At 40.8% G+C, this 25,690-nt stretch overlaps 1 protein-coding gene across 1 annotated transcript in view; it reads right to left on the reverse strand.

Moving 5' to 3' along the window:
* GADL1 (glutamate decarboxylase like 1) overlaps positions 1–25,690 on the reverse strand; it is a 476,825-nt gene that overhangs the window by 327,913 nt on the left and 123,222 nt on the right. Inside the window, exon 4 of the mRNA XM_040433316.1 lies at positions 10,188–10,278. Coding sequence (XP_040289250.1) covers positions 10,188–10,278 — 91 coding nt within the window. The remainder of the gene's footprint in view (positions 1–10,187; positions 10,279–25,690) is intronic.

Consider the following 25,690-nt stretch of genomic DNA (forward strand, 5'->3'; position numbering starts at 1 on the left):
GTGGGAGGGAAAATCCCCCTCAGGCCTGCCCCTGGAGGAAAGGCATAAACATGCAATCCCTGGATATTTAAGTGTCACAAAGTGGGAGATCCAATCGAATTGGTTTGTGCACCATTACTCTGCCCAAATCTCCTGGGAGGAAAGGACTTTTACCACACAAATGTTAAGTATTAGAACTATCTTTGTTTTCTTCTTTTTATTTTACAATTGCTTGCCATTTATGTATGTCTCTTGTTAATCAATGTTTGTAACCAAGTACATTAAACCTAAAAGTTTGATAGTTTGTCTTGTAACCTTAAGAACCTGTTAGCTCCATGAAAAGTGTGTGTGCAGTCTGAGGCTGTATGTTGTTTTTCCGTGAGGCTTACTACCGTGTGTGTGTGTCTGCTTGTGAGTGGAACACTCAAGGGTGTCCTGTCGACCTTATAACTGATGGGTGGTGGCAGTGAAAGTTTCGTGTTTGCAGGCTTTAGGTGGCGATTTTTGCTCGAGTTACGGCCCGGCGAAGGGAGTAACAGCGTGTGAAGGTGTGAGGTGAATCGGCCTGAAGGGCTTGGGCAACCCTTGTCACGTGATGTGGTGGGCTGGTCTGGTCCCCCGTACGTGACACTTATTATAAAGAATAGAGAAGAGTCAAAAAAAAATTATGTTTTATTTTCTCATTTACATTTTAACTTAAGGAGCAAGACTGTATTCATCCTAGTGTCATGACTATTGCTTTTGATCTTGATTCCAATGATATATAATAGTGTTTATCAGATTTTTATCAAGCTTTTGATACTTTTAAAAGCAGTAATATTTCTTCAGACTTTTCTATTCTTGTCATTAGAAATAGTATATCATAACAGATGCCAGTGTGAACAGAGCCTCAGAGATCTCTTTTTCAGGCTTTTTATGACTAGCAAGCAAACCAAATTTTATTTAAAAACTGCAAATGCTGTGTTATAAAATAAAACTTAAATACTGAAAAAAATATGAATGAAATCCCCTTAATGCTTTCACTGCAAGGACTTTTTTCACACTTTCATAATTATAAATAAAATAACAAGCAAATTTTGCCTCCCGGAATCCTTTGTCAAGACAATTTTCACCCTATATGGCCATTTACATGCTCAATTGCGAGTTAATGGCACACTCTCGCTTGTCTTCAAGATCATGAATGGGACTAGGCAGGGATGCCCCCTGTCCCCATCTCTGTTTATTCTACAGACCTGATCAAAAGTTTAAGACCACTTGAAAAATGGCAAAAAATCATATTTTACATTGTTGGATCTTAACAAGGTTCCAAGTAAAGCTTCAACATGCAACAAGAAGAAATGAGAGTGAGACAAAACATTTTTTGAGCATTCAATTAATTGAAAATAACGATTAAACTGAAACAGGCTGTTTTTCAGCTGATCCAAATTTTAGGACCACATGCCTTTAAAAGGCCAAATCTGTGCAAAGATGTGGATTCATTGTCATTTTCTGTCAGGTAGTCACACGTTGTCATGGCAAAGGCAAAAAAACTCTCCCTTTCTTAAAGTGGTGGGATTGTTGAACTGCATAAGCAGGGTCTCTCACAGGGCGCCATCACTGCTGAGGTGGGACGCAGTAAGACAGTCATGTGGAATTTCTTAAATGATCCTGAGGGTTATGGAACAAAAAAGTCAAGTAGAAGACCCAAAAAAATTTCATCATCACTGAGCCGGAGGATCCAATTGGCTGTCCGTCAAGACACTGGGCGATCCTCGACCCAAATTAAGGCCCTTACTGGTTCTGACTGCAGCCCCATAACCATCAGATTGCATCTGAGACTGAAGGGCTTCAAAAACAAAAAACGTCTTCAAAGACCTCGTCTCCTTGAACGCCACAGAACTGCTCGTTCGGACTTTGCAAGAGAGCACCAAACATGGGACATTCAAAGGTGGAAGAAAGTTTTATTCTCTGATGAGAAAAAATTTAACTTTGATGGTCCCGATGGTTTTCAACGTTACTGCATGACAAGCAGATCCCACCTGAGATGTTTTCTACGCGCCACAGTGGAGGGGGCGCCATAATGGTCTGGGGTGCTTTTTCCTTCAGTAGAACAATGGAGCTTCAGGAAGTGCAGGGGCGTCAAACGGCCGCTGGCTATGTCCAGATGTTGCAGAGAGCATTCTTCATGACTGAGGGCCCTCGTCTGTGTGGTATCGACTGGGTTTTTCAACAGGACAACGTTACAGTACACAATGCCCGCAGGACAAGGGACTTCTTCCAGGAGAATAACATCACTCTTTTGGCCCATCCTGCGTGTTCCCTTGATCTAAATCCAATTGAGAACCTTTGGGGATGGATGGCAAGGTAATTTTCCAAAAATGAACAACAGTTCCAGACAGTAGATGGCCTTCGTGCGGCCGTCTTCACCACTTGGAGAAATGTTCCCACTCACCTCATGGAAACGCTTGCATCAAGCATGCCGAAACAAATTTTTTAAGTGATAAACAATAACGGCAGAGCTACTCATTACTAAGTTCATGTTTGGAAGTTGGATTTCTGTTTTGGGGGGGTTTAGTTTTTTTTGGAGGTGTGGTCCTAAACTTTTGATCAGCTGAAAAACAGCCTGTTTCAGTTTATTCGTTGTTTTCATTAAATTGAATGCTCAAAAAATGTTTTGTCTCACTCCCATTTCTTCTTGTTGCATGTTGAAGCTCTACTTGGAACCTTGTTAAGATCCTGCCATGCTAAATATGATTTTTGCCATTTTTCAAGTGGTCTTAAACTTTTGATCAGGACTGTAGTAGCTGAAACCCTTATGAAGTCCACATTAGACAAACTACTGAGACTGTGGGAATCCAGTATGGCATTAGAGACTTGAAGTGTACCGCATTTGAGTATGACTTGCTGTTCCTAGTAGTCACTAACCCAGAGACCAGGTCTAAGAGTTATGAAAGTAAAGATCCAGGAGTAGAAAAACACTCTTGGATTTTAAGGTAAATTCTACCAAATTAGAACTATTGAATATTACATTATCAGAAGAGCAAGTAGCTCAGCTGCAGTCATCTGTACCTTTTCACTGGTCAAAAGGCCCTGTGAAGTATTTAGGTATGCAGATACCGAGAAATCTAGAGTACCTGTATAAGACTAGCTACGTCCCCCTTTTAGACAATATTAAGCAGCTTCTGCAGAAGTATGCTCTACCATTCCTGTCCTGGATGGGTAGAAAAAATATTCTGAAGGCGTATGTAGTGCCAAAAATACTCTACACAATGCAAATGGTACCCATACCCCTGCCAGCAATGTTTTTCTCAGATATTAAAAAAAATGTTTTCTAGATTTCTATGGGGAGGGAGGAGACCCCGCCTCTACTATAGCATTATGACCAGACGCAGGGAGGCTGGCGGACTGGGTCTGTCGAATACAGCTATGTATTATCACACCATTCAGCTAAGCAGATGGCTAGAACTGGTGGAGCCAAGGAGACAACCTGACGTTGCAAGCCTATGCGCATACAGTGTAGGTCCTCTCTTTCAAAAACACTGTCACGTACATGTACTTCAAGGGGATACTGATCCGCAGCAGGGTTCCGGCAGTCACTGATAGCAGGACCCATGCTGCATGCGCCAGCATTGGTGAAATAAAGTGGATCAGACCCCCAAAAGTTGAAGTCCCAAAGTGGGACAAAAAATCAAGTGAAAAAAAAAACTTAAAAAAATAAAGTTTTCCCCCCAAAATTTAAAAGTTTTAAGTAAAAAAAACAACAACTTCATTTTCCTCAAATAAAGTAAAAAAATTATTGTAAAAAATAGGGAAAAAAATAAAAGGTATTGCCACGTCTGTATCGACCGAATCTATAAACATATCACATGACCTAACCCCTCAGATGAACACCGTAAAAAAATTTAAATCAAAACTGTGCTAAATAAACCATTTTTTTGTCACCTTACATCCCTAAAAGTACAACACCAAGCGATCAAAAAAGTGTATGCCCACCAAAATAGTACCAATCTAACCGTCACCTCATCCCACAAAAAATGAGCCCCTACCCAAGACAATCGCCCAAAAAAAAAAAAACTATGGCTCAGAATATGGAGACAATGTTTTAAAAATGCTGTTATTGTGTAAAACTTAAGTAAATAAAAAAAAGTATACATATAGGTATCGCTGCGTCCGTAAGAACCTGCTCTATAATAATATCACAGGTGAACACCGTAATTTTTTAAAAATAAAAATGGTGTAAAAAAAGCCATTTTTTGTCACCTTACATCACAAAAAGTGTAATAGCAAGCGATCAAAAAGTCATATGCACCCCAAAATAGTGACAATCAAACCGTCATCTCATCCTGCAAAAACGGTACCCTACTTAAGATACTCGCCCAAAAACTTTTTGTTTCAAAAATGAAATCATTGTTTAAAACTTACATAAAGAAAAGTAGACATATTAATTATCTCCGCGTCTGTAATAACCTGCTCTATAAAAATATCACATGACCTAACCCCTCAGGTAAATACCGTAAAAAAAAAAAAAAAATGTAAAAAAAGCTATTTTTTGGTCACCTTACATCCCAAATAGTGTAATAGCAAGCGATCAAACAGTCATATGCACCCTATAATAGTACCAATCAAACCATCATCTCATCCAGAAAAAAATGAGCCCCTAGACAAGACAGTCGCCCAAAAAATATATAAAACTACGGTTTTCAGAATGTGGAGACACTAAAAAAACTTTTTTTTTTTCAAAAATGCCTTGTTATGTAAAACTGAAACAAACAACCAAAAAAAGTAGTCATATTTGGTATTGTCGCATCCGTAAAAACCTTCTCTATAAAAATACCACATGATCTAACCTGTCAGATGAATGTTGTAGATAACAAAAAATATAAATGATGCCAAAAAGTGTAATATAGAGCAACCAAAAATCATATGTACCCTAAAATAGTACCAACAAAACTGTAACCTTATCCCATAGTTTCTCAAATGGGGTCACTTTTTTGGAGTTTCTACTTTAGGGGTGCATCTGGGGGGCTTCAAATGGGACATGGTGTCAAAAAACCAGTTCAGCAAAATCTGCCTTCCAAAAACTGTATGGCGTTTATTTCCTTCTGTGCAATGCCGTGTGCCGGTACAGCAGTTTACGACCACATATTGGGTGTTTCCGTAAACTACAGAATCAGGGCCATAAATATTGAGTTTTGTTTGGCTGTTAAACCTTGCTTTGTAACTGGATACAATTGAATAAAATGGAAAATCTGCCAAAAATGGTTAACAAAGTTTGTAAAATCAGTTTTTTTTTATACCTTGAGGGGTGTAGTTTCTAAAATGGGGTCATTTTTGGGTGGTTTCTATTATGTAAGCCTAACAACGTGACTTCAGACCTGAACTGGTCCTTAAAAAATGAGTTTTGGAAATTTTCTGAAAAATTTCAAGATTTGCTTCTAAACTTCTAAGCCTTCTAACGTCCCCAAAAAATAAAATGATCCAAACATAAAGTAGACATATGGGGAATGTAAAGTAATAGCTATTTTGGAGGTATTACTATCTATTATAAAAGTAGAGAACTAGAAATTTGGAAATTTGCTAATTTTTCAAAATTTTGGGTAAATTTAGATTTTTTTATGAATAAAAAAAATTAATTTTTGACTTAATTTTACCACTGTCATGAAGTACAATATGTGACAAGAAAACGATCTCAGAATGGCCTGGATAAGTAAAAGCGTTTTAAAGTTATCACCACATAAAGTGACACATGTCAGATTTGCAAAAAATGACCTGGTCCTTAAGGTGAAAAATGGCAGGGTCCTGAAGGGGTTAAAGGGATATGTGAGAAATGGCTGACTGTGTGTAGAGATCTAGCTCCATCCCCGTCCCCCCTGATGCTGGCAAGCATATTACCAGATCTAATAGGAGTCCCAAGGGGTGTATTCTCAGAGATATGGACGTACTTGACTCAGAGCAGGCTAGAAGACTTTGTGTTAGACCGGGAACCCCCATCGATAGCGGTACTCCCTAAATCAATCGCCCTGCCTTCTTTTTGGCATCTGCTCATTTCAACATAGTATGCATGAAGGCGTTGAAGAAACACTCATTTCAGAGACCACTCACTTCTTTTGAAAAACTTATCACCACAACAATAATTAAACAGAGATAAGTTTCTGCACTATACCTACTATTGGGAGACGAGAGGAGAGACTTCAAGCCACCATACTTGGTGGAGTGGGAAAAATAACTTAATGTGGCACTGATGGAACAGGAGACAAAAAGAATATTGGTGTCCTCTCATGACTTTTCACCATGTGTACGTCTTCAAGAGAATCATTTTAAACTTCTATCCCAATGGTATAGGACCCCTGAGTTCCTATACAAGAGTGGCCTGTCTAATTCTCATCGGTGATGGAGCTGTGGAGGAGAGGTGGGATTTCTATCTCACATTTGCCCCTTGATTGTACCATATTGGGAAGGAGTCAGTGAAGTAATCAGAAAACTCACTACACTTGACGTTCAGCTCAATCTGGACATGATTGTCTATGCTCGACCGACCAAACTATATAACCCAACAAAGAGGAATCTTGTGACCTGAGATGGTCTGACCATCTTTCACCGTCACAGGATCCCCTTTTCTTCAGCCAGACCGCAATTAAGCCATACAGGCAGACTAGTATAACCCCCACACATGAGACAAGGCTTAAAGAGGACCTTTTACCGATTCTTACCCTATGAACTAACTATACAGACATGTGGAGCGGCGCCTGGGGATCTCACTGCACTTACTATTATCCCCGGGCGCCGCTCCGTTCTCCTGCTATGCACTCCGGTATCTCCGCTCACTAAGTTATAGTAGGCGGAGATACCAGTCCCTAAGTTATGGTAGGCGGAGTCTGCCCTAGCGCTGGCCAATCGCAGCGCAGAGCTCACAGCCTGGGAGGTTATTTTCTCCCAGGCTGTGAGCTATGCAATGCGATTGGCCAGCGCTACAGAAGAACAAGGGCAGACTCCGCCTACCATAACTTAGGGAACGGAGATACCGGAGGGCATAGCGGCAGAACGGAGCGGCGCCCGGGGATAACAGTAAGTGCAGTGAGATCCCCGGGCGCCGCTCCACATGTCTGTATAGTTAGTTCATAGGGTAAGAATCGGTGAAAGGTCCTCTTTAATGCTGGGTAAAACAAGTCTGAGTTTATTGGCACACACGCATCCAATTATACAGTGCACAGAACACCTCCCCCACAGCCTGGGAGATGATAAAGTTACAAACTAAGCCAACCCCTAACTTCCCCAGGACAGAGCAATACAGTATTGTAAAAAACTCCTTTGATGTGATTTTTTTGAACAGATGCAGGGTTCTTGGCATTCCAGGGGGAGGGGGGTCTCTGCTCGGGTACCGAACAAACAACCGAAATGAAGGAAATAAACAAACAAAAAGGTGCGAACAAATCCATAGTGAAAGGGCTCTCCTTCACATGACCCATCTCATTGCAGAAGCAAAAGCTTTTATTCCCCTACACTGGTTAGATGTTCACCTTCCTTCTATTCAAGAGTGGAGGGCTAATGTCACTCAAATTTGAGGAGATGTCTAGTTGGATAAACAGAAGCCACAACAGGCTTACTCGGGTGTGGCAACCTTGGAGAACATTGGGGAATTCCCCCTAGTCCCTCTAGATTTGCATTGACAGATAAGAGGGAGGCTGCCTTATACAATGTAGCCCCCCCTCCTTTTTCTCCCCCTTTATTTTTCTTTAGCTCAGTTTTTTTTCCCTCTTTTTCTTCTTTTTTCTCTCTTTTCTTTAAAGGGTTTCTACCACCAGAAATACTGTTATGTAGCTGATTGACATTAGCGATGCGCTAATGTCAGCACTACATAACAGTATGTTTCTAACATTAGTCCCTGCAGCCATTTTTGTTAAAAAAGCACTTTTATTATATGCTAATGAGCCTCTAGGTGCTATGTGGGCGTAAAATCAGCACCTAGGGGCTCCGTCCACTCGCGCTTTATCCCGCCCAGGTCCAGTGTCCTGTCCGCCCAGCTCCTCTTGATTGATGCCACTGTTCCCTGCATCGTTGGCGAAATCCCGCACCTGCGCCGTTCACTTCTGTCTTCGGCGCAGGCGCAGTGAGTGAAGGCCGCTCTCCTGATGCCGGCTTCCTCACTGTGATGTAGTCGGCGCAGGCGCAGTGAGGAATCCGGCACCAGGATCGCATCATTCGCTCACTGCGCCTGAGCCGAAGACAGAAGTGAACGGCGCAGACGCGGGATTTCGCCAACGATGCAGGGAACAGTGGCATCAATCAAGAGGAGCTGGGCGGGCAGAACACTGAACCTGGGCGGGATAAAGCGTGAGTGGACGGAGCCTCTAGGTGCTGGTTTTACGCCCACATAGCACCTAGAGGCTCATTAGCATATAATAAAAGTGCTTTCTTAACAAAAACGGCTGCAGGGACTAATGTTAGAAACATACTGTTATGTAGTGCTGACATTAGCGCATTGCTGTTCGCATCTGTTGCTCCGTTCTGTGGCCCCGCTAAAAAAATATAACATGTCCTATTCTTGTCCGCGCTTTGCGGACCAGAATAGGCATTTATTTTGAAGGCTGTCCGTGCCGCTCCGCAAATTGCGGAACGCGCACGGACGCCATCTGTGTTTTGCGGATCCGCAATTTGCAGACCGCAAAACACACCATGGTCGTGTGCATGTGGCCTAAGGTGTCGAAACTGGAGACATGGAATGAAACACTATGCTGCTTACTTTCTTGTCAGTCAACTTCATGCTATTCAGCATTATGTGTACTATGCTTACTATGTTAATATTAAAAATAAAGAATGTTTAAAAATAAATTTATTAAATAACAACTAGCACAATCATTTACAGCCCTTATCTTCTAGTCATGACATATTACATAAATCCTTGGCATCGAAAGGATTCGAGGCTACCACCAGAGGCAAAATATTATTATGAAAATCACTGATTGAACAGTTTGAGGCTACAACCAAAAACCTAGTGATAAAACAGAGGGGAAAATTGATCTATGATGAAAAAGGAGGTATGTATAAATCAGAAATCAACTCAAAATCAATTCCAAACTCTCCCAAAAATTAAATTTCTAACAAACTTAAACATTTTTTAATTTGCTTTTAAATAATTTAAGAGGGAGAGAGAGAAAGAGATTTGCATGTGAAAAACATGTGCAATTCAGCTTTCTTTAAAAAAAAAAAATTAAAAGAGGTTAAAAGATCTCTTCTAGAAACTGTTCCACTACTGTCTGGGGGCAGTGTTTGGTATTATAGCTAAGTTGCAATACCAGGCAAAGCCCATGAACAAAAAAAAAATATGATTACATTATGCCACCTATTCTTTCCTATGATCTCCTCTAGTAAAATTTATAACAGGGATTCATACAACTTGCTGACCAGAATTAATTACTTATTGGCCAAGAAACACAATGGGACAGATTTACTAACCCTGTAGTGGCTGTCTACATAGTCCTCAAATATATCACAATGGCTCAAACTGGATAATTATTTGGTGTAGGGCTAGACACTTTTGTAAAATTTTAAACCAGCTATTACTTGGCTTAGTATGTGATAGTATAATATCATTATTCTGCAATTATGGTGCAAAAAGTCACATCTGAGACTCACCGCCTTTGCTGATAAACCACACCCCCTTAGAGAGCTAGGTTCAGAGGATTTGTATAAAACTACATGCACCAAATTGCACCACATTTGGGACAGTTTACGACAATGGGTGGGAACCTCCGTGTTTGGTACTTTTTAAACACCACTGCGCCTAAATTTAGATACAAGTAGCATTTCTACAACACCCTCAGGACTTTCCGAGAAGGCAGCATGATAAAGGTGGGCCCAGTGGACCCAGTATATTTGTCTTCTTTTTTGGCGTAACAGAAGGTGCCATAGAGGTGCCAAAGACTTCAGTCTAGGGAAATGGACTGGCAGGGAATGCACCTAATTTATGAAAAAGTGTGCGTCTCATCATAAATTAAGTGCATCCTCTGGCTGTGCAGGAGATGACAAAGACCATCAAGAAAACGCTGGTCTATGACAAATACTCCCCCAATGTCTACTGTAGGTGCACTCACAACAATAAATGTATCCAACGTTTCCAAGAGAAATTGATGAGATTTCTTGCATTAATTATATTTAATATATGGAACATGTGCATTCCCTCTATGGATAACTGCATCAATTTAATCGCTATTTAAAAAAATGCTACTTACACACTTGGGTTCAAAGCTTCAGTAATAAAACGTGCTGCTAAAGAGTAATGATCCAGTCCACCATACAACTGATTGAAGAATCTTGGGTGACCTTAAAACAAGACAAATGTATGAGCTTCCAAGCAAATTACTAAGGTTATACAGATGTAATGTAGCAATGAAAACACATACTAGACAGATTATTCTGCATGTTATAAGTTAAGGCTGGCACATCACTAAAGGAACATGACAGCTAGGTAATAAATAATAAGGTTGTCATAAGCAGCTTGTCATGGTTTATGAAGTATAGTTAACTTTTATAGCATATCATTTAGGCTGGCACTGAACCAATATATTATCTGTGTTAGTATCAGCTTTCTGATTCATTAAGTAGTCTACTGTTTATGCCATTAAAGGGAATGTATGACTTGATTGATTTTAAGAAGACCTGCTGATTAGTGCTGAGCGAACCCGAACTGTAAAGTTCGGGTCCGTACCGAACTTTGTTAGTTCGGGTACCCGGACCCAAACCCAAACTTTGCCGGAAAAGTTTGGGTTCGAGCTCAGTGTTCAGGCAGTTAATAAATCTTTTGAAAGGCTGCAGGGCAGCCAATCAACAAACTTTTAAGCTGTGGGCACTTAGAAGCCATCACAGCCATGCCTAGTAATGGCATGGCTATGATTAGCCGGTGCATCATGTGACTCAGCCTCTATACAAGCTGGATCACGTGTAGCACAGCCCATCAGCTCTGAGTAGTGCAGGGACAGGAAGCAGGCAGCTGAAGCAAGGGAGAGTGTTAGGAATCTGGATATTTGTTTTGTGGGTGACCTTTAATGATTTTTTGTTGGTGCAATATGCCAGCTTTGCACCCCTGACACGGAAATATAATAATAAATCTGGCTGTTAATTTGTGGGTGACCCATAGCGTTTTTTTGTGGGTGGAATGCACCATCTTTGTACCCCTAACACAGAAATATAATAAGTAATCTGTCTGGTTTCTGTGGGTGACCTATAGTGATTTTTTGTGGGTGCAATGCACCATTTTTGTACCCCTGACACAAAAATATAATAGTTTATCTGTCTGTTAGTTCAATGGGTGACATATAACCAATTTTGGTGTGCGATACATGTGCACTTTCTACGTGACAGGGAAATTAATATAGTTAATCTTACTGTTAGTTTGGCCTTGGTCGGTAATATAAAGCCATTTTGGTGTGAGATACACGTGCACTGCATATGTGACAGGGAAATTAATATAGTTAATCCGTCTGTTAGTTCAGTGGGTGACATAGTCCCATTTTTGGTGTGAGGTACACCTGCACTTCATACGTGACAGGGAAATTAATATAATTAATCTGTCTGCTAGTTCGGTGTGTGACCTCAAAGAATGAGGAGAGCATAAAATAAGGGACGTGGCCCTGGTCGTGATGGTGCTGGTGGAGCTCCTATTGCAGGGAGAGAACGTGGTCAATCTGTGCCAGCTATACGCCCAAAAGAAACACCTTCCTCAGGTGAACGTAGGCGACAGGACGTTCAGCGTCATTTTGTAGGCCCAAATGGTGAAGCCAGAAAAATGGTTTACAAATGGTGCAGCCACAAAAAGTAGAGGCGTTAGTAGATTGGATGGCTGGCAGTGACTCTAGTTCCTTCACATTGTCTCCCACCCGGTTTCCTGCTGAAAACATAGAGTTGCCACCTGCAGCCCATGGCCATCTGTCTTTCACCTCACCCCCTTGCAAATCAGCCAAGTAGTCTGAGCCTCAAGTCATGCAGCAGTCTCTTATGCTTTTTGATGACTGCTGGAAGGGTTTCCGTGGGCCATCCACCTAGCCCTGCCCCAGAAGTGGAATAGATTGAGTGCACTGATGCCCAACCACTTATGTTTCAGGATGTGGACATGGGAAGACCACTGCAGCATGTCTTTGATTATGATGATGAAACACAGGTGTCAATGGCTGCGGCTTGCTGCAGTGTGCAGACTGGCAAGGAGGGCAGGGGTGAAGACTAGGTGGAATATCATGTGGAGGATCATGATGTTCTAGACCCCACATGGAATTGAGGTCATGCGAGTGACGTGTGCAGTTCGGAGGAAGAGGTGGTGGTCACACAGAGCCAGCCACACAGCAAAAGAGGGAGCAGGGTGCAAAAGCAGAGTGTCCGTCCCCTGGCTAGTTTGCTTGCTACTGCATACCGCACCCAGGGACTGAGTACACTAAAGCCAGCTCCAAGGAGTTTCCTGGCTTGGCAGTTCTTTAGACAATGAGCTGACGACAAGATGCGAGGGGTTTGCACGCTGTGCAATCAGAGCCTAAAACGAGGCATAAATGTTCTAAACCTGAGCACCACCTGACTGACCAGGCATCTAAATGCAAAGCACGAGCTGCAGTGGAGTACACACCTGAAAGGTCAAAAAGATCTCAGGCTCCTCTTGCTCCCTCTTCTGCTGCGGTTTCGGCCTCTTCCTCGCGCTCTGGAGTGACAGTGGCACCTGCCACCCCGCAAACAGAGGATGTGGCAGCAACAGCACCACCTCCACCACCGTCACCCAGCTTGTCCACATTGTCCCATGAAAGCATTCAGCTATCCATTGTCACGGATGGTGTACAGGAAACAAGACAATACCATATAAACAATGTCTCTCTGGATCCACAACTAAGGAACAAAGGGAGACCCCTGCAATAGACCTGCCGCTCTCCCTCACTGCTCAGCCTATGCGAACACCCCAAAGGTGGATGGCCGCATATCCACGTTCCTCGGCTATCTATTACCTGAAGACCCTACAATAGTGAAGGGACACGACCACCGGCTCCCTACACTGACACGGAGGGAGTCAGGGTCACCTGGATCCAGAAAAGACAAAATCATAAATACATAAACAGCACTTATCTTGCAGACGACTGACGACTGAGGACTGGGAACTGGGAACAGCATGCACACACACTCCAGGAAGTTGTATCAGCCGCACACTACTGCATTATGGGGAGGAACTTAAAGGGTAGCAATCAGTCCAACTGCATGACAGCTGAGATAGACTAACGAGATGAGAAACTAAACCAAAACAAAGAAATTCAAGGAGGAGGATCTGAGAAGCTCCTGTGAGCGCTTCTCAGCTGTCTGGCTGTGACATCCATCCCCCAAACACTGGAGAGAAAGAGGAAGTACCCCCTTACTCACCCGCGATTCCTGGCCAGGAATGCCAACCTTTGAAATGCTGTCATTCTGTCTTGTGGAGACAGAGACTTTTAAAAACCTTATGGCGGTGGCTGTCCCACAGTACGTGGGTCCCAGCCGCCACTACTTTTCCAGGTCCTGCCCTGCACAACCTAGTGGAGTACAAAACCAGGTGTGCACTGCGCAATGCCATCTGTGGCGAGATCCACATAACTACCGATACGTGGACCAGTAAGCACGGGCAGGGATGTTATATCTCCCTAACTGCACACTGGATAAATGCAGTGGCGGCTGGGCCTCAGATGGAAAGCAGTTTGTCGCACGCCTACCGCCACCGAGGATTGCAGGACATTTCTTGTTGCCTCCTCCTCCTACTTTGCTTCCTCCTCTACCGCCTCCTCATCCGGTCAGCGTAACACCTTCACCACCAACTTCAGCACATTTATAAAAAATAAAATAAAATAATAAAATAAAGGGAAAAAAAATAAAAACAAATAAACTAAAACAGTGTTGGCTACCTCCTCCTACTCCACCGCCGCTTCCACCTACACCGCCACATCCACCTCCTCCTCATCCTCCTACTCTACTTTGACCTCTGCCTCCTAGTTCAAGATTATTATTTTTTTCTATTCTATGTTATTTTAAGTAATTTCCCTATCCACATTTGTTTGCAGGGCAACTGTCCTGCTCTTTCCCCTATTTTACGGTCTTTTGTAGCCGTTTAGCCCTTACTAGTTACTATGACTATTTTACAACCATTTTAGTGCACCAAAGTTCAGGTCCCCATCGACTTCAATGTGGTTCGGGTTCGAGCTCGGGCCAACTTTGGGTCATGAACCCGAACTTTGACCCGAAGTTCGGCCAAACTCGGCGAACCCAATCATCCATGGGTCTGCTCATCCCTACTGCTGATTAAATTAATTGATTCATCTTTATTCTTCCCCTCTAATTGTTTCTTTTCTCACTGTAGATTTTTTTAAATTACATATTCAGTACATGTTTATGTGGGTGGTCATATAGCCTGAGCAGAATTAAAATATATTCTTTACAGAAGCCGCATGGACCATAGAGAATGCCAAGAGTGTGCAAAGCAGTAATCAAAGCAAAAGGTGGCTACTTTGAAGAACCTAGAATATGACATATTTTCAATTGTTTCACACTTGTTTGTTATGAATATATTCCACATGTGTTAATTCATAGTTTTGATGCCTTCAGTGTGAATCTACAATTTTCATAGTCATGAAAATAAAGAAAACTCTTTGAATGAGAAGGTGTGTCCAAACTTTTGGTCTGTACTGTACATGCAGCCATTTTATCATGTTCTTAAGTGTTAATGCAAATGTTAAAGTACATGCTATCTATGCTTTATACTTAGGGTACTTTCACACTAGCGTTATTCTTTTGAGTTCCGTCCTAGGGGCTCAATACCGGAAAATAACTAATCAGTTTATCCTAATGCATTCACTCCGCTCAGGATGCATCAGGATGTCTTCATTTTAGTCTTTTTGCCTTTTCAGGACGTAGATAATACCGCAGCATGCTGTGGTTTTATCTCCGTCCAAAATTCCGAAACACTTGCCCGAATGCCGGTTCCGGCATTTTTTTCCATTGAAATGCATTAATGCTGGATCAGGCCCTTAGTGTTCCGGCAAAACGGATCAGTTTTTGCGGTCTGTGCATGCTCAGACAGCAAAAAAAGCGAAAATAAATAAATGCCGGATCCGTTTTTCCAGATGACACCGGAGAGACGGATCCGGCATTTCAATGCATTTGTCAGACGGATCGGGATCCTGATCCGTCTGAAAAATGCCATCAGTTGCATCCTCTGCCGCAAGTGTCAAAGTAACCTTATACATGCTATTTGTATTCTATTATGCTGAATGTTAGACTGCACACTGTGTGAACGTGTATGAAGACAGAACATGCAGCCTCCATTAGAGCGTTTTATAATAGTCCTTTGAAGATTGAACACATTCAAATATAAATATAGTCTGCAATGTTTTCAATTAACCTTGTCACTTTAAATACATGCGTCTGAGATTACGTTTCATCTATATCACTCTGGCCATCTACCACAGGGTCAGTTTTTCCCATTAGCAGAAGAATAAGTCAATAGAATTAAAGCAAAATTTTTTTTTTTTTTTTTTTTAACAAATCATTGTCATTATTTGTATGAAAATAAGGAAAGAAAAAAAAAATCACAAAAACAAGCAAATAAAATGTGCCTATAATGTGAAGAGTCAAAATGGCACTACCCAACCTCTGTACCTCTAATGGAATTGTCATACTGACATGAAATGCAAAAATACATTAAATGAATACATAAAATAAGCACATTTGATCATTAGGGTATTCCTCATCTTTTCTTTCTGTGTGCTTCTGTATTTGAATTTTTTTTTTTCATTAACTCAATAAAAACTGAATTTATGTTCAAAATATTATTTATTATTATTATTATAATAATTATTATCTTTATTAAAACTGGTCTAAAGAAAAACTGGTTTAGTTGCCCATAGCAACCAATCAGATTCCGCCTTTCATTTCCCAAAGGGGCTCTGAAACATGAAAGGTTAAATCTAGTTTTCCTTTATGCCAGTTTTAATAAATATCCCCCATGGTCCAGAAATACCCTCAAAATGGCCTAAATCTTCTGTCTGGACACATGGCGGTACCTGGAAGTAAAGCCTCAGACTTTTAGGGCTCAATGTTGCATGAGTGGCTCAATATCCCTGTTTGACACTTGAGAAGGCTCTAATAAAAGACCCCACAGAAATGATCCCATTTTGAAAACTATACTCCTCAAAGAAGTTAAATAGGGTATGATCACTTTTTGACCCTGTGGTTTTTATTAGAGATGAGCAAATTTTCAAAAAATTTGATTCGCCGATTCGCCAAATAAAATAAATAAATATTTGGTTCGATCCGAATTTATTCGGGACCAATTACGTAAAAAAACTGCTATTTCCTGGCTGCAGAGGGCCTTTATAGTGGTGTAGAACACTGTGTCTTGCAGTAACACGCATAGGGAGTCTCCTAGTCTCCTAGAGTAGTGAAATAATACTGTAAGTCAATATGACATGCAGATGACAGGCATCGCTCTTAGAATCACTGCACACTTCACTTATTTGGGTAGTCACTGGGCCAAAACTGACCAAGTAACTCAAGTATGAACTCAGCCTTACAGGTAATTTTTTTTATTTTTTTTTATTTCACAAAAAGGACATAACAGGCACAGAAGAGGCAAAACCACAAGATTTAAAAGACAAACTGAAAAAAAAAAGTGCTTCATCAACAAGAATGGATTAACGAACAGTGTCGGGGTGACCACTATTGTAATGCATATTGATCATGAAATATATGGGGCTATGGCTGATAACTGGAGGACAGTCCAGGAAACAAGCCGACTCCAGCTCATTTCTACAGTGCAGGCTACACAATTACAGCTGGAAGGCAACTTGTCAGTACAGGCAACATCCGAAAATCTTCATAAATAAGCCTTAGTATGTGCATGTCTCATAGCTGCTATAACAGAATGGTAAGAAGTGGTATAACATGTAGTAAGCAGGGATAATGTCTAAGACATGTAAGATGTCCGGGGGGCTCCCAGACACTGTGAACAAGATCCAAGATGAGAGTCGTCCATGTGTTCAATACTGGATAATTGATGGCCAGCTCAGTGATGAATCCAAGCACTCCGATTAGGTAGTCCTTACTGAGGATCTTCACTTTTCCTTCACAATGCGCTGATGCCACAGATGCCGTCACCTTGACGAGCTGGGTTGCTGATAAGTGGATTCTAAAGTGTCTGAAGAACTGCTAGTAAAGACATTGGAATAAATTGTCCACTTCCTCCAACGTGACCTCGTCCTTTGATTTATGAATATCATTCCATAAAGTCTTGAAGTACTCTGCGTGGAAGGCATAAGAAAAGTCCATGCGAGGTTTGACGGGCACAGAGAAAACAAGCTCTGTGGCCGACACTGATCCAGACACAAAATGTGAAGACAAGACCGGCACTCACTGGTAAATTGCAATTTCTTTTGTCTTTATTTGTCACATAATAATACTATTATGACGCGTTTCGGCTCTAAGTATGAGCCTTTCTCAAACTTGAGTTTGAGAAAGACTCATACTTAGAGCCAAAACGTGTCACAATTGTATTATTATGTCACAAATGAAGACAAAATAAATTGCAACTTACCAGTGAGTGCCGGTCTTGTCTTCACATTTTGTTCCGGGGACGCTGACTCGAGACACATGCACCACGCCTTTGGAAACACGGAGTGCTGACTGTTTTTCTTTTGGACTCATCCAGACACGTCATACCTAGTCCACATCGCTGCTAGCCATGTAAGATCCTGAGAACTGATCACCAGCTTACCGAAATAACAGTCAAAGTTTCTTTGGAACCACATCCCTACGATAGCCGTGAGCGCCTTGGATCCGTTATACAAGAAGAGCAGGAGGGAAGTAAATATCTTTAGTAACCCCTCCTATAGATTGTCCTCTGTGTACGTCCCGCAGAACCAACCTGTCCACTAGTGATGAGCGGGAGGTGCCATATTCGATTTCGCGATATTTCGCGAATATTCGCATGAATATTCGTGTTATATTCGTCGAAATCGAAAATTCGCAATTATTCCAATTATCGCGAAATTATTTTTTCGCATATTGCGAAAATTTATCTTGATAGTATAAGGCAACGTTCCTATGCTAATGACTTTGGCTAGGCTAATATGTGTATTTTACGAAATTTCGTAATATTGCTCTAACTTCGTCTCTTAGAATATTACGAATATTCTAAAAGACGAAGTTAGAGCAATATTAAGAACATTTGCAAAAGTCGAAATTGCGATGCGAGTAATATAACACGAAATAGTCGCATGAAGATTTAAACTTAGCACTGCTATATTCCATATTCTAGCCTAATATGGAATATAGCTGTGCTAAGTTAGCACTGCTATATTCCATATTAGGCTAGAATATGGAATATAGCTGTGCTAAGTTGAAATCTTCATGCGACTATTTCGTGTTATATTACTCGCATCGCAATTTCGACTTTTGCAAATGTTCTTAATATTGCTCTAACTTCGTCTTTTAGAATATTCGTAATATTCTAAAAGACGAAGTTAGAGCAATATTACGAAATTTCGTAAAATACACATAGATTGTATTTAAGCTAATATACTGCTATAGTAATAATTTTTAATAGTGTACATATTTTACAAAACTTAAGTTCAGAAGAGGCAAAAAAAAATTACAGGAAAAAAAAGGGATTATAGCACTATATTAGCTAAATTACAATCTATATGTGTATTTTACGAAATTTCGTAATATTGCTCTAACTTCGTCTTTTAGAATATTCGTAATATTCTAAGAGACGAAGTTAGAGCAATATTACGAAATTTCTAAAAGACGAAGTTAGAGCAATATTAAGAACATTTGAAAAAGTCGAAATTGCGATGCGACTAATATAACACGAAATATTTGCATGAAGATTTCAACTTAGCACTGCTATACTCCATATTCTAGCCTAATATGGAATATAGCAGTGCTAACTTAGCACAGCTATATTCCATATTAGGCTAGAATATGGAGTATAGCAGTGCTAAGTTGAAATCTTCATGCGAATATTTCGTGTTATATTACTCGCATCGCAATTGCGACTATTGCGAAATTTCGTAAAATACACATATAGATTAGATTGTAATTTAGCTAATATGGAATATAGCAGCAAGTTGAAAACGCCACTGACTGGAGCAGCCAGGAAGCCAGGAATCCAAAGGACAGGTAAGAACAACTTTAGGGAAGTGGGAAAGAAAAAAATATAATAAAAAAAAAAAGAAAAAAAAAGAATATTCGATTTCGCGAATATATAGAACGATATTCTAAATATTCGCGAAATCTCGAAATTGCGATATTCGAGAAAAAAATTCGCAATTCGAATATTCGCGCTCAACACTACTGTCCACACAATCCGGTCCTCTGTGCTTGCCTTGGTGAGTGGATGCTTTGATGAAATCTGTATCAGCACAGCCAGTGGATCTCTGTCCTTTCATGTGAGTCCAGGCAAACAGGAAAATTTGGCTTTTAGGTTCAGCTCTGAGCCCAGTTCAATGGCAAGACCCTTCTGCTTCTCGGCAGCTATGTGGGCAGACAAGTGCTTGAAATACTCTTTCAGTCTGGTGTATGAGAAATTATACATCGGTGTCACGCTGTACAGAGTCCATTGTTTTTGAAGGAGCAAAGCAGCCTGTGCCAAGGGGGTGCACTGCGGAATTTTTCTTTTAGACAAGCTTCGCAATGCAGACCGTCGACGTGCAAAGGTCAAGCTTCCGTCCGGGAGGATACCTCGGGCTCTGAAAATGACTGCTCCTTTGTGCCGAAGACCTACTTCTGGGGGTTAACACTCCATCGGTTGGTGTTTGCATATCCTTGCGATAAATGATGTTCCCGTTCACTGACTGTAAACAGAGATCTTGACAGACAAATATATCAAACTCTGCCATCATCTTTCTAGGCGCCACGTTTCCAGTCCCCTGACCATTCAGATTTTTCAGCATCTGTTAAAGACATGAAGCAGTGAAATGACATCGTTCATCCCGTAGTCCGGGCGACTGACAAATAACGTGGCCTCCTCAAGGGGCCTGCGCAAACGGCAGGTGTCACACATGAGCTGCCACTGGCTGACATCAAAGATAGACAGGGGGCTACTCCTGTCCGCTTGCATGATCAAGAGATCATTGATAGCCTTTCTCTGTTCGTATAGTCGGTCCAACATATGGAGGGTGGAATTCCAACGGGTGGAAACATCGTATATCAGCCTATGTTGGGGGATGCCGTTCTGCTGCTGTAGCTCAAGGAGGGTGTGCTTTGTGGTGTACGAGTAGCTGAAGTGTGTGCAAAGTTTCCTGGCCATTTTTAGGATGTCTTGCAGATGGGTGGAAGAATTCAGGAACCGCTTGACAACCAGATCGAACACATGTGCCATGCAGGGCACATGGCTCAGCCCTTCTTGACGCAGCGACGACACCATGTTCTTCCAGTTGACGGTCACCATGGTTTCGATTTTGAGTTGTCGCAGAGAAAGCCAGGATTAGATTTCTTGCTGAAGGACATGGAGCAGTTCCTCCCCTGTGTAACTCCGTTCGCCCAGGTAAACCAGGTGGAGAACAGCGTGAGAGTGATGAGAGAGGTCACACATGGCTTGCATGCATGCCTCCAACATAATTCTTGGATCTCTACATGAACATAATGTATTTGGTGTAAATCGCACAAGGGGCATAGTTGGAGACGTTGACTTCACAAGAGATACAGAGCAGCAGAGTTTGCTGTGAAATGAAAAACTTCACCACTGCGAAATTGGGCCCATACAGCAAAAGAAGAAGGGGTACAGGCACCCATCAATTTTCCCCAAAAAAGCCTGTTTCACAACAAATTTCACCACTATGTAATTCGGCCCATACTGCAAAAGGAGGTGTACAGTTACTCATACATTTTCCGAAAAAAAGATAGTGTCACATAAAAAATTTCACCACTAAGTAAGTCGGTCCATTCCGCAAAAGGAGATGTGCAATCACCCATAAATTTTCCCCAAAAAGTCTGTGTCACATAAAGAATTTTGCCACTAAGTAATTCGGTCCATACCGCAAAAGGAGGTATGCAATCACCCATACATTTTCCAAAAAAAAGCCAGTTTCACATTTAAAAAAATTCACCACTAAGCAATTCGGTCCATACCGCAAAAGGAGGTATACAATCACCCATAAATTTTCCTAAAAAAAGCCTGTGTCACATAAAGAATTTCACCACTAAGTAATTCAGTACATACCACAAAAGGAGATGTGCAATCACCCATAAATTTTCCCCAAAAAGTCTGTGTCACATAGAGAATTTTGCCACTAAGTAATTCGGTCCATACCGCAAAAGGAGGTGTACAATCACCCATACATTTTCCAAAAAAAAGCCAGTTTCACATAAAAGAAAAATTCACCACTAAGCAATTCGGTCCATACCGCAAAAGGAGGTATACAATCACCCATAAATTTTCCTAAAAAAAGCCTGTGTCACATAAAGAACTTCACCACTAAGTAATTCAGTACATACCACAAAAGGAGGTGTACAATCACCCATACATTTTCTGAAAAAAAAAGCCTGTGTCACATAAAGAATTTGACCACTAAGTAATTTGGTCCATACCGCAAAAGGAGGTGTACAATCACCCATATATTTTCCCGAAAAAGCTTGTGTCACATAAAAAATGTCACCGCATAAAAGGGCTTTACCACATATAGCAGCACAGCTGAACGGCAAATAGGCCCTTAATTTTTTTAACTTTTACACTAGACAAGGCTTTTCAACATATAAGTACAACGCTGAATGACGAATATATTTTTCTTTTGCCTACTGAGTCCTTTTGTTATGGCTTTGCACAGGGAGCAATAATGTTACGCACAATACTAATAGAACTCCTGATCTTAAGAAACTGGACTTGGACTCCAAAGCAGAGGCTCTCCTGTCATGTCTTTTGTGCTGTGGAGATCAAATGCAGATGGAGCAGATAAAAACACGTGAATGTTTTCAACTTACTGAAACTGCTTTATTTAATTGTGAATAGATGGTAAAGGCAAAGTCTGCTGGTGTGTTGTCATCAGCGTCTTCATTATGTTTACTGCAGGACCCACGACAACGTAATTCGGTCCATACAGCAAAAGGAGGTCTACAATCACCCATCAATATTCCCAAAATAAGCCAGTTTCACATAAAAAATTTCACCACTACGTAATTTGGTCCATACAGCAAAACAAGGTCTACAAATTACCCATCAATTTTCCCCCAAAAAAGCCTGTTTCACATAAACAATTTCACCAATAAAAGGATAATGATATTTGGTTCATACAGAGCAAAGTCTACAATCACCCATCAATTTTCCCAAAAAAGCCTGTTTAACATAAAAAATTTCACCACTACGTAATTCGGTCCATACTGAAAAAAAGGCTTCACCACATATAACTGCACCTCTGAACGACAAATAGGCCCTATTTTTTTTCCACTTTTACACTACACAAGCCTTTTCAACATATAAGTGCAACGCTGAACGGTGAATATTTTTTTCTTTTGCCACTAATACAGAGCAGACAGGGCTTTAGAATATATAACTGCACCGCTGAACAGCAATTAGGCCCTAATTCTTTCCACTTTTCCACTACACAAAAGGCTTTTTAACATATAAGTGCAATGATGAATGGCGAATATATTTTTATTTTGCCACTAATACACAGCAAACAGGGCTGTAGAATATATCACTGCACAGCTGAATGGCAATTTGGCCCTAATTTCTTTTCTACTTTTACAACAACACAAAAGGCTTTTCAAAGATAAGTGCATTGCTGAGTGGCGAATATATTTTTATTTTGCCACTAATACACAGCAAACAGGGCTGTAAAATATATCACTGCACTGCACAAGGGCAAATATATTTTTCTTTTGCCACTAATACACGGAAAAAAGAACTTTACAACATATAACTGCACCGCACAAGGGCAAATAAGAGGTACTGTAGAAATATTTCCTTGTAATAAACCCTGTTAATGGCTGTATCAAACAGCACTTGCACCCCAATAACAAGAACGGTTTGCTGGAATGACAGAGCTGTATAATGGCAATTTGGATCCCCATCCCCAGTCAGTGAAGCAAGGTGTAATAGGATTGTTCTTATTACCCAGTATGTAACCTCCTCTACTGAACCCTGTTCTACACAAATGCTGTGGAACAATTCCTCCCTATTCTTTCCCTGCAGTTATAAATTGTTTTTTCAGCACAATGAAGTTTTTTCTAACACTGTTCCTAGAGCCTGCTGATGTCTCTCCCTTCACTAAGTACACTGGTAAATGGCAGAATCTTAGATGGTTTCCGCTATTTATAGGGCTGTGACATCATAGGGCTGGCTGGCTGCTGATTGGCTGCATGCATGGCATTATGGGTGATACCGCCTTCCCCCTTCCCAGAGTTCCTTTCTCCATGTCCTCAAAGCCATTTTAGGAAAAAATGCAATTCGTTACCACGAAGCGCGGGGAAATTCGGCTTTGGTGCGGGTGCGAATAGAATTTTTTCTGAAATTCGGATCGAACTCCACTTCCAGCTTCGATTCGCTCATCTCTAGTTTTTATGTATAATTTAGTGTAAATTTGGCATGAAAAATTAAACTTACATTTTTTTCAAACATGGGTCAGACAGAAAGCTTGAAAGTAATGAAAATCATCTCAACATTTATTCGGTGTTTTAAATCTTTTGTTCGGATAGATGACAGTTCCTAGGAATGAGTGAGCAGCTTAAGACTTTCAGGGCATAATTGGTTCAACAGCCCCATTTCTAGCTTGAAGAGATTCTGAGTCCCTAGAATGACAGAAAACACCCAGAAGTGACCCCATTTTTCCTTAGTGCTTTTTCACAATAAGATTTTGCCCTGGTGGTAGTCTCAAACTGTTCAGTCAGCCTTTTTTTAATAAAGGAAAGCTATTTTGCATACCATTGAGTTTTCTGGGAAATATTTTCAAATTAACTTTTCTACCAAAAAAAAAAGAAGCACTTAGCCTATATGATGCCAGTGTAAGTCTAATTTTCATAAATGTTTCCCAGAAACTTAGAGCAGCGCTGGCCGGCTTACAATACATACTTCTAATGCATATCAGCCATTGGCCACTCATTTTATAGTCCTTTTGAAAGGTAAACTGACTTGATTGTCTTTTCCAATGGAGTATTACACGTGGGTCTTTCTCTGGGCCTTTAATAATACTTTTGATTTTGGTGCAATTGTTTTGTATGGGAAACAAAAAAAATAAAAATCTCTTCAACCGTGGTGTTCTAGTAAACTGCTCTGTGATTAGTAAGTCTATGCAGACCCACTATTCATTGCAATCAGCAGCAGGGACCAAAATAATTTGTCCCTTGCTGGTTACCAGGGAGTCTCAGCTGTTTGCAACAGCTGATCTCCAAATCTCCAGACATGTTTTATTAACATGTCGTCTTTAGGTCAAAAATCTGTTGGAATTCTATTTAGTGATACAGAGCTCCCGATCCTCTACATAGACATAAGTATAAAAAGATAGCATACTGCCCTGCCCATATGTGTAACTAACATAATTTTACTAAATATTGCTTTAATATTGACTAAGATACAGTTAGAACATAGTCATTATTATCAGACGTGGGGTAAACGAAAAGTAGCTTTGTTGCCCATAGCAAGATTCCAATTTCCACCTTTCATTTTTTCTAAGGAGCTCTGAATGAATGGTGGAATCTGGTTGCTATGGGTAACTAAGTCAGCTTTCTTTTATACCAACTTTGAAAAATCTCCCCCATAGACTGTAATTGTTGGGGGACTAGAGGATAAACAATAAATATGTGATTCCTCATTAGTCCCCAGTCATGAACGTAAAAGCTACACTTACTCAAAATTGTTTATACCTTTCTGTTAAAGAAAGAAAAACTCAGAATGGTCACTGATATAACTTGAAAGTGACAAAAAAATATTAAATAAAAATTTACAGAAAATCAGCTAATGAAAATCAGACTTTGCTTTTGAATTATGGTTAAACAGTACAATGTATAACACAAACTAATGAAACTGGCCTGGAAAAAATGATGGCACCCTTAAATTAATATTTTGTTGCACAAGATTTTGAGGCAATCACTGCATCAAGCAATTTCTATAACTTCCCATGATACTTCTGCATCTGTCCACAGATATTTTGGCCCACTCCTTGTGAGCAAACTGCTCCAGCAGTTTGAAGGGTGCTTTCTCCAGACTGCATGTTTCAGCTCGTTCCACAGATGTTCAATAGGATTTAGATCAGGGCTCATAGAAGACCACTTCAGAACAGTCCAATGCTTTGCTCTTAGCCACACTTGGGTGTTACTAACTGTGTGTTTCAGGTCACTATCCTGTTGGAGGACCCATGACCTACAAGTGAGACCAAGCTTTCTGACACTGGACAGCACTTTTTGCTCCAGAATGCCTTAATACTCTTGAGATTTCAATGTAACCAGTACATATTCAAGACAACTTGTGCCAGATGCAGCAAAGCAGCCCCAAAACATAACCAAGCCGCCTTCATGTTTCACAGTAGGTACAATGTTCTTTGTATGCTTCATTTTTGTATCTGTGAACATAGAGGTGATGTGACTTGACAAAAAGCTCCAGTTGTGCCTCATCTGTCCAAAGGACATTCTCCCAGAAGCTTTGTGGTTTGTCAATATGCATTTTGGCAAATGTAATTTGCTGAAGTCAGACAACCCCTTTAAATGTCTGAACAATATGTGTAACTGTAGTAAGAGGAACATCAAGCTGTTT

This window comes from Bufo bufo, chromosome 5, assembly GCF_905171765.1.
Source record: "Bufo bufo chromosome 5, aBufBuf1.1, whole genome shotgun sequence".
Classification (NCBI taxonomy): Eukaryota; Metazoa; Chordata; class Amphibia; order Anura; family Bufonidae; genus Bufo; species Bufo bufo.